This window comes from Camelina sativa, chromosome 18 (assembly GCF_000633955.1).
Source record: "Camelina sativa cultivar DH55 chromosome 18, Cs, whole genome shotgun sequence".
Lineage (NCBI taxonomy): Eukaryota > Viridiplantae > Streptophyta > Magnoliopsida > Brassicales > Brassicaceae > Camelina > Camelina sativa.
The window spans coordinates 19,649,745-19,662,905 of record NC_025702.1 but is presented as its reverse complement, the minus strand read 5'-3'; the positions used below and the strand labels follow the sequence as shown (position 1 = coordinate 19,662,905).

At 39.7% G+C, this 13,161-nt stretch overlaps 3 protein-coding genes across 3 annotated transcripts; 1 reads left to right on the top strand and 2 right to left on the bottom strand.

Annotated features, from left to right (window-relative positions):
- On the bottom strand, positions 324-2,702 carry LOC104762707 (protein ecdysoneless homolog). Its single transcript, XM_010486048.2, has 5 exons — positions 1,508-2,702; positions 1,078-1,416; positions 844-980; positions 596-753; positions 324-503 (listed from the first exon to the last, which is right to left on the bottom strand). Exons 1-5 carry the CDS (start codon positions 2,641-2,643, stop codon positions 324-326), a joined length of 1,950 nt encoding a protein of 649 aa, XP_010484350.1. The 5' UTR covers positions 2,644-2,702.
- Positions 2,800-3,373, top strand: LOC109130619 (protein SKIP34). Its single transcript, XM_019240414.1, has one exon. The coding sequence runs from the start codon at positions 2,885-2,887 to the stop codon at positions 3,170-3,172; it is 288 nt and encodes a 95-aa protein (XP_019095959.1). The 5' UTR covers positions 2,800-2,884; the 3' UTR covers positions 3,173-3,373.
- LOC104762706 (putative U-box domain-containing protein 50) lies at positions 3,518-6,729 on the bottom strand. Its single transcript, XM_010486047.2, has 7 exons — positions 6,349-6,729; positions 6,152-6,264; positions 5,911-6,047; positions 5,427-5,805; positions 5,193-5,333; positions 3,850-5,091; positions 3,518-3,748 (listed from the first exon to the last, which is right to left on the bottom strand). The coding sequence occupies exons 1-7, from the start codon at positions 6,551-6,553 to the stop codon at positions 3,548-3,550; spliced, it is 2,418 nt and encodes an 805-aa protein (XP_010484349.1). The 5' UTR covers positions 6,554-6,729; the 3' UTR covers positions 3,518-3,547.

Here is a 13,161-nt window from a genome sequence, read left to right as displayed (position 1 = left end):
TTTTTTTTTTTTTTTTTTTTTTTTTCTCGTGAAAGCGTTTCTGCTTCACTTCTGTGGTCGAGAAAAAAAATTGGGATTGGAAAAAAAAAGAAAAAAAAAAAGATCTTTTTCTTTTGTTCTTTTGTGGTTCGATGATGTGTAATATAGTAGTAGTGTACATGTACATAAGTTTGTTTTCCTTGAATCACATGTCATGTGCTTACTTTCGACAACACACAATAACCCCCAACAACGTTTGCACACGAGTATAATCTCAGAAACTTGGCAAAAATATGTTATTAAACAAAAGTAAACCCAAAACTACATTTGTGATCCGCCAGAATTCAGCTTTTGTCGTTGGAATCCTTTGGAAGCTGCAAACCCATGAGACCGAGCAAATTGGAAGCCGGACCTGGAAGTCCTTGTTGTGACGAGTAGGACTCAAGTAGGTTCTTAACAAGGTTGAAATCTGCATCAATTGGTGTAAATTCATCATCCTTCTCATCCGAAGTCTTTGATGATTCCTGCAGATGCACGTAATCACCATTACAATACAATTTTCAAGCTATTATTAAATTCACAGACAATCTAGGGAAAACTTGCTCCAAGATGGTACCTCTTTTTGCTTAGAAGAATGTTGATTCACATGTTCAAAGCTCTTCTCAAGAGTTGAGTTCTTCAGTTCCTCATTCATTGCTCCATAGTAGGATTCCTCAAAGCTTTCCTTAGCATCCTCGTTAGACTCTTCTCCTTCGCTATCATCTTCAAAGTCATCTGCACACCATAACATTTTAGTGAGTACTCACACTCCACACATAACATACCACATGGACAACAAAGCAATTAGTTTAAAGTAGGAGATACCAAAATCCATGTCCATAGAAGATCCTTCAGAGTCTTCGCTGTCATCACCAGCTTGTTTGCCACGAATTTGACTCCCTAGCATTGACTCAATATCCTTCATGAAACGATCGACATCTAGATTCACTTCTTTAAATTCTCTACAGAATTCAAGCAAAGATAATTCAATGTGTTGGGCTTGAAATTTAACAAAGAGATGTTCGTGAAATATGGTTAGTGTTCAAGATAATAGATAACCTGTTGTCTGGCACTTCTGCTCCTTCGTAGCTTGATACTTTCTGGATGAATTGCTGCATCGACTTCGAGATATCACCGAGATCAAAATTGTTCATGTTCGCATCAGATGAGCTTCCAGCTTCTTGCTTCTCCTTTGCTTTCTTTTTGCTTTCCTTCTTTGAGCTATAAAACTCCATCTCTTTCTGCCTCTCTTGAAGAACAGAGTTAAGCTCATCTTCACCATCGTAGAGCCAAGAATCATTGTCAGAAACAGGAACTTCCATACCCTTGAAGTCATCCTCCGAATAAGGTAAAGCAAGAACCTCATCAATACGTCTCACTGGCGCACTCATAATGTCTCTGCACACAAAAAAACAAAGAACTCAAGATCACAATCAACTCAAAGACAAATCCTTTCCACTGCAAACAACCAAAAAACTGCATTATTTACCTTGTCCTTGAAAACGAAGAACTCTTCTGGTAGTATTCCTCAGCATTCTCCATCAACCTCTTGTATTCCTTAGAACCAGAAAGCAATCCTTCAAAATAACCATTCTTCTCAAGATTCTCCTTATACTTGCTCCAACTAATCCCTTTCCCATCTTCTCCATCTTTCCTTCTCAGCTGATACATCATTTCCATACCACAAGCTATTTTCATCCCTAGCTCAGCTTCAATGTAAGCATCCCTGTCACTGACGCTCGGCATTGGATAACAATTCGGTGCTTGAAACTTCCGCTGCACTAGCTGCCCATACATTGCACGAGACATCTTAACAAGAACAAGCACAAGCTCTTCGTCTCTTCCTTTGCTCAAGAACTTCTCCATCTTGGCTGCGTGCTTCATTGAATCAATATCACGATCGTAAAACCCTTCAACAGCAAGCGAAATCAATAAAGGTTCGTGTCTAAGCACTTGAGCTACTGATACCGGAACCCTAACCCTAACACGATGCATATTCCTCCACGCTCTTTCGGGATAATCAGAAATCCGATTCTTCAACGCGGATTGAACTGAATCCGACGCACGAGACTCGTTACCACGCTCGATTAGAAATCGCAGAGACGCAACTAAAGAAGGATCAGGCAAACGGCTTTTGGGAACGATGTGGAGGTCACCGCCGCGGATGAAGACACGATTGAGACTAGTCTCCGGGTTAAGCCAACGCGGGAGGTGGAAAGCAGCTTCGATTAGGAGAAACTCGCCGTCAGTGTCCCAGACACGAATCGAATTAGACGGAAACGCAGCGGAGATACGAAAAAGCAAGAAGACAGCGAACCATTCGTCTTCGAGATTGTCACCGTACTTGAGCTTCCCGTGGAGATGAGGCATAGTAGCAGTATCGGCACAAGCACAAGAGGAGGAGAGAGCGATGGAGAGAGAGAAAGGTTCGTGCTGCCATATGTAAGGAGAAGTAAACGGAGAAACGACATCGATGATTTCTAAGTGTAGTGATTGAAGAGCGGCGGAGGTTTCTGATCCGGCGACGGAGAGAGATGATGAGTCAGGGAATATTGAGAAGAAGACGGTGTCGTCTGGGAGACGAGAAGTGGTGGTGGTTTCAGAGAAGAAAGAAGGCTTCGCCATTGTTCTTGCTTCTTCTTCTTCTTCTTTCACCGCCGGTGACTGATTTTTATATACAGAAGTTAAACCCTCTGGCTGACAAAGAAGGTTTTGGCTTATTTGAAAATGACCAAAACACCCTTGTTTAATGTTTTCGTTTCAGTGTCTTTCTTCTTCCTTTGAGAGAAGAAAGAAACCCAAAAAAAAAACAAAAGAGTTGATTTTTTGTGTTATCTCTCTCTCTCTCTCTCTTCCTCTCTATACGATGTGTTACGGTTACAATCAATCGTTTTCGTCGCGTAACAGTCTCCGTCGCCGATCGTACGACGGGGAAGAAGAAGATTCAGTGGTTGACGATCTTCGAGACCGGCTCGCGGAAACCGAGGCGCGGCTGAGACGAGCAAGGGCGAGAGAAGCTGAGCTAAGCCGTAGGTTGGAGCATATGAAGAGATTCGTTTCCGTCATGGAGATCATTGAGACTTTCTTGGAACGGCGATATCAAGAACAGAAAGATCGAATCGTTCGCCTTTTCTCTCCTGTATCCACGAAATAAATAAATAAAAAAAAAAGGAAGGGGGGAAGCCAACTGTCTTCTTCTTCTTCTTCATCTTGATCTTTGTTTCTTCTTTTGTTGTGGGGATCTCTTTTACCTTTTGGCTATGTTCCCTTGTTTGTTTGTGTTTTGAATAGTATCAGTTATAAACGTAATTGTCAGCAGCAAATGTCTAAGAATCTGTAGATTTTGTTTTGTTGAGAGCACCGCAACAAAAGCTATGTGCATTATTTCCATTTTGATCATCTTCTTTGTGAGTTAAGCTTGTCAAGATTGAATCTTTTGTCAAGATATATGAGTTTTATAGCTTGATTAAGGAGATGTGAGTCAAAAAAAACAGAATTCTGAGCCTTTTTTGTTGTTATACAAAAGAATCTATGAGGAAGCTTGTGCTGCTTTTTTGCTATGCCAGTCTTGAATGAGAGAACGAAGGGTATGATTTGGTGTAAGAACCTGGTAATCTAGTCTCAGATTTGTCATAGGAGATGTGTCATGTCCCATGCTCAGCCATTCCTCTATGGCTTCAAGCTCATACGAGAACCCATCTGCTGCAATGTGTGGATTCTTCATTACTTCCTGCAGCAGTAACGAGTTAGATTGTGAGTGATGATCACTTTCTCTTTGTGCCGCTGCTATAAGGAGAATGAAAAGAGATATGGACTTGACTTGATACCTACCTGAAGTATGGGACACATGAAAACACTCGGTATGTCATTGGGATCTCCTTCGTCCATGTTTGAATTGGTTGCTTCCTCGTACCCTCCTGTGATTTTCAACTCATCGGCTTTTGCCCTTATCTTACTAAGCTCTTCCATTATTTCTTTGGTTGAAAAATCCATGTTCCCTCCTCTGTTCACTGAAGAACACTTCACTGCAAGCGCACCAAACTCTTTAGCTAACTCGAGTGGCCACTTACCAGCTGTTTGATCCAAATCCCTGAGAATGCTTGTCTGGTTCATCGACATTGCCTTGAGCAAACCAGGCCAGTTCCTCCCGGTTAAAAGATGCAGAAGCAAAACCCCAAAAGCCATCACATCAGGTTTCGGATCAGATTGATCACTATGCATTGTAAGTCCAAACCCGGCTATTTTCGGTACAAGGTTACGGTCCAAGAGGATCTTAGAAGGCGTAAGGCGACCATGTACTACTGGTTTAGGCTTAACCGAATGGAGAAACCCCAGTCCAGAGCAAACTTGGTGAGCTATACGAATCCTATCATCCCATTTCAATATCTTGCTTCTTCTCGTTTTCCTCTGTGATGTGAATAGATTATCCCTCAAGTTCCCATTGTGCATATACTCAAAGAGTATGCATTTAGGCCTCTGTGAACAAAACCCAGCAATTGCTACCAAATTAGGATGCCTTATCTCATTCAAAAGCTTTACTTTTGCTCCAAAATCCTCATCTGATAAAGAATCACCAATCACTTTCACAGCCACAGTAGTACGCTCGATCCTCCCTCGGTACACATTTGTCCAGTTACCACCAGATTTCAACCTCAACCTATCAGAGTAGCTCTCAGTGGCCAATCTGATATCCGCTCCAACATATTCTCTATACCCGCATTTCACCTCTTCTTCCTCTGGAACCAAACCTCTCGCCTCTTTCTCCTTGCAAAACTCAATCCTAAGGTTGAAAACATCTCTCTGATTCTTTAGTTTCTCAATCTCCGTTATCATATCCCCTCTTTGTGACACAGCCCTCTCTAGCTCAACCTCCACCTGCAATTTAGCCTCCATCATTGTCTTAACTTTGCTTGACAGCTCTTCTTGAAGCTCCCCTAGAGAATGAAGCTTTGTTTTTCCTTTTTCGACATAGTTCTTAGCCTCTTCAATACATTTGATATCCGAATCTAACGTCACTTGAAGTTTATCTCGTCTCTCGCTTTCTTCTTTAATCCAGGCTTCAAGCTCTTCAATCTGATTCAAACCAAAAAAAGAAGTATTTTAACACTTTAATAAGAAGCTCAGTTCTTGTTTAAGTATGGTTCCAAAAGGTTAGGTTTTGAGCTAGCTATTACTCTGCTATTGCATAAAGAGATAGCCCATTCAGCTTTGTCTGATCTTTCAGCGTTGACTTTGACTTCTTCTCTTTTCTCATCTATCATCAGCTTAGCTTCATTCACCTTTCTTCTCACATACTCTAACTTCTCTGCTACATTCTGACAATTTCAACATATTTAAAAATATTTAATCAAAATGTAAAAAACAATTCAATAAGAAGAGCATATTCTCGGACAGTAGTATCTTTTTACCATATGTTGCAGCACGTCTAGTGCCAGGACATCTTCTTCTTCTCCCTCTTGTTCTTCTGCAACACCATTTTCGAGTTCCTCTTCTTCTTCTTCAAGATTCAAACTCAATAATTGCTGGAAATAATTCTCTATCACCTGTAAATTATTTTCCCATGTACTACTTCCACTAGCCGTTGAATCATCATTGCTACCAGATGAGCGGTCTAGATTTCTTCCTGGATCATGGAACATCTTACCAATCCAACTTCGGATATTGCTGTTCACATCGTTCTCTCTCTTTAGTGAAACCATTTTGCCTCCACAAATTATATAAAACTCGCAATATTCTGGTTTATTTTGATAAACATAGAACGAACCGCTTATTGCACTCTTCGATTTCCTGCATTCCAAGAAACATTTCAAACAAAATTCAGAGTTGAAATTTGATTACTAACTTTAGGTTTTGAACGAGATCAATTTGCAAAATCAATAAAAAAGATGTTACCAAGAAGATGAAGATCTCATGAAAGTGATTCCCATTACGAGTTTTGTGATTCTAAGCTTTGAGATTATATCTAATATCAATACTTGAATTGAGTCATCTTGCTTCTCAACTTTGAGTAACTCTGCTTTCACCTGTAACTGTTATTAAAACAGAACATAAAATTTTACATTTTAAGACCCCAAGAAACAGATTACTTCGATTTCTTACCATGATAGAATAAAATTTACAGAAAAGGACAAACCTTTCCACAAAAAGTTATGTATTTGGACAGCAACTTGTTGATCTTTTGTTCCTCGTATTGTCTGAGAACTTGAAGCTTCTCCTCGCTCACAGAACTCGCTGGAAGCTTCCCAACTACAATGCATACACACGTGTGAATTGGATTTATACGATAATAAGAAAGAAGAGGGTGTGAATTAATAAGAAAAAGATTTATACAAGGGGTGTAGACAAAGTCTTGAGAAATGTTGCAGAGATGGAGAAGAACAATGGAGATAGGTATGTCGTTCCATTTCTTTATAGCCCAATGGATCGTCTTGTAACCTTCTTGTACATCGTTTCCTACAGCTATGTATACTTTTCCAATTGTTGTTGAGCCTAATCCTGCTTCTTCTTCTAATTCTTGATTCTTTATTTCCTCCATCTTCTTCTAATTTGTGAACTGTGATGATGATCGTTTTGTGTTTTGTTTTGAAAGAGAGTTTTTGTAGATGGAAAATTCACCAGTTTCCGTAGTCAACTAAACAAGATTGAAAAAGTCAATATCTCTATGTGTATGGAAATCATTAAATTAGGCATAAAAAAGGATAAATTAAACTAAAATTTTGAAGTTTGATTGATGAGAATAAAATTCTGAAGACGTGTTCGCTTTGTAACATCGAGGTAATCACACCTCAGCCTCAGGTGACCAAAGCATATCTCTATATCCAATTAGGGTCCAGGTTGACTATGTTTTCAAGAACTTCAGTTTCTTTTTTCATTAGATATTATTAGCATAATATTAGGCATTAGCTAATGTTAAAAAAAAACAAAGAATACTCCTAAAGTTTTATTTGGCTAAATCTTTAGGTTTAGAATTAAATTTTCAACAATCTTTTCTGGTTAGATAGAGATTGATTGACATAAGGCAAAAAATTACACTAAGAAGATAAAAACTTATACACCAACCAAGCTTACCGGCATGTAGGATGAGACGAGATGTTAAGTATAGTTTGTTATCATTGTATTTAAATTTAACATTTAAAGTTTCAAAAATAATTTTAGAAAAACGATTTATTAAAAAGTATTAATTTAAAAAACCTTAAGTGTTTAATTTAAAATACGTGTATATACATGTTGAACTTATACACAAGCTTAGGGACCCGTAGGACGAGACGAGATGATAAATCCCGTTTGTTTTTTACTTATTTAAATTTTAATACTTAAGTTTTGAAAATATTATTAATTAAATTTAAAGAACTTTTTAAAAAACAATTCATTAAATATTAGTTGAAAAAATCTTAAGTGTTTAATTTAAAATACGTGTATATACATGTTGAACTTATGCACCGAACTTACAGACCCGTAGAATGAGATTGGATGCTAAGTCCAGTTTGTTTTCATCGTATTTAAATTTAACATTTAAATTTGAAAACTCAAAAGATTTTTTTTTTAAACAATTTATTAAAGTATTAATTGGAAAAACCTTAAGTGTTTAATTTAAAATACGTGTATATACATGTTGAACTTATACACCAAGCTTACAGACTTGTAGGATGTGACGGGATGCTAAGTCTGGTTTGTTCACAAAGTATTTAAATTTAGCACTTAAGTTTGAATTTTTTTTGTGTTAGAAGACTCCATTGTAGACTCCATATTTATGTTAGATCCCTGGTTGTTGCTCACCTTGTGTCTTTACTTACTGGATATCTCAACTGGTTGAACCAAGGCTTTTTGACTTCTGAACCATCTAACGCTTTCAGTACCCAACCTAAACCTCTAAACCAATCCTTGCTTTTGTTACCACCAACCCATAAGAACAAGTTTGCGCCAACTCTTTCATTGATGATCCGACTACATGCTTTGTGTGGATTTCTAATGTAGCAGCTAGAAGCGTAAAAGACAAGAAACTTAGGATCTGCAGAACCTTTAGTAGCTTGTCGATAATTCTTGTTTGAACAGAGAATTCGAACAAGAGTTTGAAAAAGTAATTCTCTTTTATTAATCAAAAACCGAAGAACAATAAAGCTCCAAATCCTCTACTTATACTACTTGTGCAATAAACTAAATAAAAACCCTAAGCTAATGTCGGTAAATTAACGAACACAAAAGGAAATAATTAAACAACCAAAAGCCCACAAATAAACCAAAACTAGAACTCTCGCTTCAGCCCAGGAAAGTGTGTAGTTACGCTGCATCAGGTCGCCCCGGGTAAAGAAAAATTCGTCCCCGAATTTTCATCCTCTTCATCAGCCACATAACGAACTAAGTGTTTAACATTGAAAACGTCAGTTGTGTTCATGTGGGGAGGGAGACAGAGTCTATAAGCATTGTTGTTAATCTTCTCAAGCACTTCTAATGGTCCGACCTTTCTGGCTTTCAACTTGTTATAAGTGTTTGACGGAAAACGATCTTTGGTGAGGACAGCCCAAACTTTATCACCTACTACAAACTGAACATCACGTCTGTGTGAATCGGCAGCAGCTTTGTATTTTGAAGAAGCAGCTTCCAAATTGGCTTTGACTTGTTGGTGAATGTTTGCAAAATTGTCAATCATGTCACAAGCCCTTCCATGAGAACGTGTCCGATATGGTGCTATACTTAAATCAATTGGACCTCTCGGCATAAAACCATAAACCACGTGAAAAGGACTATAACCCGTGCTCCGATTAATAGCATGATTTTGTGCAAATTCAGCCTGACACAAAACAGAATCCCAAGAACGAATGTTATCTCCAACTAAGCACCGTAACAGATCACCCAAGGCTCGATTAGTGACTTCAGTTTGACCATCGGTTTGTGGGTGGTAAGCAGAACTCATGTCGAGACTAGTCCGAAGTAAACGCCACAACGAACGCCAAAAGTGGCTCAGAAATCGTGAGTCCCGGTCTGACACAATTGAAAGAGGAAGGCCGTGTAGCTTATAAATCTCGCGAAAGAATAACGTCGCGACCTGAACTGCATCAGTGGTTTTTTTACAAGGAACAAAATGGACCATCTTTGAAAATCGGTCAACCACAACAAAGATAGAATCATGTCCACGTTGAGTGCGAGGGAGTCCTAAAACAAAATCCATACTTATGTCGATCCAAGGCTGAGAGGGGATTGGTAACGGTAGATACAATCCTGCATTGGAGGCATGTCCCTTGGAAGCTTGACAAATTCCACATCGTACAATATAACGTTCAACATCACGTCGTAATGTCGGCCAAAAATAAGATGTGGTTACTAACTGAAGGGTGCGATCCCTACCAACATGTCCTTCACCATGGAGTTCTCTAATCACTTGTAAGCGGAGACAACAATCTGGAATGCACAGTCTACATCCCTTGAATAAAAACCCGTCAACAATAACGTAGTCATCACTGTTTCCACGTTGAGCATCAGTCCAAATTTTTCCAAAAAAAGGATCAATTGGGTAGAAATCGGGAAGAACTGAAAAGCCAACAACTGAAACATGCATCGAAGCTACCAAAGCACGACGACGACTGAGAGCATCGGCGACTCGATTAAGTGTTCCCGCCGTATGCTTAATAACAAAAGTGAATTGTTGAAGGTAAGAAAACCAAGCAGCATGTCGTGAGGATACCTTATCTTGAGAACTCATATGTTTAAGAGCATCATGGTCTATGTATAAGACAAACTCGCGGTGAAAAAGATAATATCTCCAATGTTTCACCGCTTGCACCACAGCGTATAACTCGACATCGTACGTACTATATCTCTCACGTGAACCTGCAATTTTCTCACTAAAAAATGCCACTGGTTTTCCCTTTTGACTTAAAACTGCACCAATTCCTGATTTAGAAGCATCACAATGAAGTTCAAAGGCAATGTCAAAGTTGGGAAGTGTTAAAATCGGGGCTGTTGTATGCTTTGTCTTAATCACGTGAAAAGCATCATCTGCAGCTTTGGTCCATACAAAGGGTGTCGACTTGATGCAGTCAGTTATAGGTGCCATAATGCTACTAAAATGGTGAACAAAGCGACGGTAAAAGGATGCAAGACCATGAAAGCTTCTAACTTCTGTTATCGTTTGTGGAGTTGGCCAAGAACTAATTGATTCGACCTTAGCTGGATCAACCGAAAGACCTTGTCGAGACACCACATAGTCGAGGAACAGAACTTGCAAAACTCCAAAAGAACACTTCTTGATTGCTCCAAACAATTTTTCTCGTCTTAAAACTGTCAACACATCACGCAAATGTTGGAGATGATCTGAAAGGGACAAGCTAAAAATCAGTATATCATCGAAATATACAACAACACAACGTCCTATAAAAGGCCTCAAAGCCTGGTTTATAACACGCATAAAAGTACTAGGCGCATTAGACAACCCAAAAGGCATAACTAGCCATTCAAATAAGCCTTCACGAGTTTTAAAGGCTGTTTTCCATTCATCACCAGGTCTAATACGAATTTGGTGGTACCCGCTTTTGAGATCAAGCTTTGTAAAAATTGTGGCTGACCCAATCTGATCCAGCAAATCATCAAGACGCGGTATTGGAAACCTATACCGAACTGTAATCTTGTTAATTTCGCGGCTATCAACACACATTCTCCATGTACCATCTTTCTTAGGAATAAGAAGAGCTGGTACCGCACACGGACTAAGACTTTCACGCAAATATCCTTTTGACAACAATTCTTCAACTTGACGACGCAGCTCGTCATGCTCTTGTGGTGACATACGGTAATGAGGTCTATTTGGTAAGGCAGCGTTTGGAGTGAGATCGATGCAATGTTGAATGTCACGTAAAGGTGGCAGACCAGAAGGCAGTTCTTCGGGAAACACATCACTAAATTCAGCTACAATATGCTGGAATTCAGTTGGCACATCGCAGCTTAGTGGTGACGACACAGGTTTTAAAATAAGAGCCATTCCACCGTTAGTCCTCTCGCATTCTTCAAAGAATTGTGTGGCCTTAACAAACAACACAGGTTGTGAAGACTTTGGTGGGGTAGAAATTGGATCTGAGTTTGTGTCAGATTGTGAAGATGGAGCCGAATCTTGTGAAGGTAGAAGAGTAATACGATTTCCTTCATAGCTGAAACTGTAGGTGTTAGCAAATCCATCATGAATTGTTCGTCGGTCGTATTGCCATGGACGTCCTAACAGAATATGACAGGCATCCATTGGTATCACATCACAACTAACTGAATCCTTGTAACTTGTGCCAATGGAGAAAGGAACACGACATCTCTTGGAAATTTGCAAATCAGTTTGTGCATTGAGCCAAGCAAGTCGATATGGCGTAGGATGTCGTTTAGTGACAAGAGCAAGTTTAGCAACAGCCTCTTTTGAAACAATGTTCGTATAACTACCTGCGTCAATGATGAGACGACAAACTTTCCCTCGGATTGTACAGTTGGATCGAAAAATGTTTGTTCTCAACCAAGATTCGTCAATGGCTTGCGGGGTTAAAAAATTTCTCCTAATGACTAAAGGAACACCGGTATCCCTTGCAACTTGTATATTGGCTTCCTCTTGTGGGTGATCAACAATCTCCTCATCATAGATAACTTCTTCCTCACCAAACAGGACGCGCTTAGGACAAGAGGCTTGGCGATGCCCTGTTTCCCCGCAGTTAAAACACTTAAATGTCAGAGATCGTATCGGTTTCATTGTCGAGGTTGTGTTACTAACATCTTGAGCAGGAGACAATGCAGGCTGCTCTGTTTTAATGGCGTGGCTAGCTTCCCCATTAGTAACAGATCGAAAACGAGGGGTAGATGAACTCCACGCAGGAGTTGGACGCAAATTCTGCTCAATTAACACAGCTCGTTGATGTGCTTCAGAAATCGATGTTGGATTAAAGAGCAAAAGCTGATTTTGTATCTGTTGCTTAAGACCTCCAATGAAACGTGAAACAGAGTGCTCCTCTGCCTCATACAAACTGTTGCGAGCAAGCAGAGAAAAAAACTCAGATGAATATTCATCAACACTTCGAGTTCCTTGTCGCAAATTCTGAAACTGGGTGTAAATTGTCCTTGCATAATTGTAAGGAAGAAAGTAACGACGCATATGTTTCTTCAGTTTATCCCATGAATCCACACGACTTTTTCCCGAATTAACTCGCTGGACTTTGAGTTGTTGCCACCTGGCCGAAGCTCTACCTCTAAACCTTGTTGCCACAAGAGGCACACGCTTGTCACCAGGGACACTTTTGAAGTCTATTACTCCTCCGTCGCACTTAGCCAGTCAAGAAACTCCTCTGGTTTCAAGCTGCCCGAGAACTCCGGAAGATCGAGTCGAAAACCCGACTCCCAACGGTGATTTTCTCCTCCCAGAACATCACCTAATGCTCGTTGCTGGTTTCCATGTTGCTGGTTTCCCCCGGCGAACGGATTGTCATCATCCCCTTCAGAATCTGCATCAAAAACCGGATCATTCCGATTAGGTTGTATCGGTCGTGCTTGAGCCTGAGCTTGAAGCACAGCTCTCACAGTGTTTGCAACAGAATCTTGCATAATTTGCCTTAGATCCTGAGAAAACTCAGTGAAAACCTCACGGAAAGCAGAGGTCTGCTCGTCACGGTTTTGTTGTTGAATCTTTTTCGGAGGCATGGTGAAAGAACGTTGCTGAGTCTGATACTAACTAATGTAGTAGCTAGAAGCGTAAAAGACAAGAAACCTAGGATCTGCAGAACCTTTAGTAGCTTGTCGATAATTCTTGTTTGAACAGAGAATTCGAACAAGAGTTTGAAAAAGTAATTCTCTTTTATTAATCAAAAACCGAAGAACAATAAAGCTCCAAATCCTCTACTTATACTACTTGTGCAATAAACTAAATAAAAACCCTAAGCTAATGTCGGTAAATTAACGAACACAAAAGGAAATAATTAAACAACCAAAAGCCCACAAATAAACCAAAACTAGAACTCTCGCTTCAGCCCAGGAAAGTGTGGTCTCTCGCCCGGTACACTAAGGTTCTCATCTGACGAAGTTATGCAACCAAATTGCAGCACCATCACCACCATCCTATCAGCTACCTATTGAATCTCTGTCAATGCATGGCTTTTGCATTTGCACCTCACGAAGGTGAGGCAATTG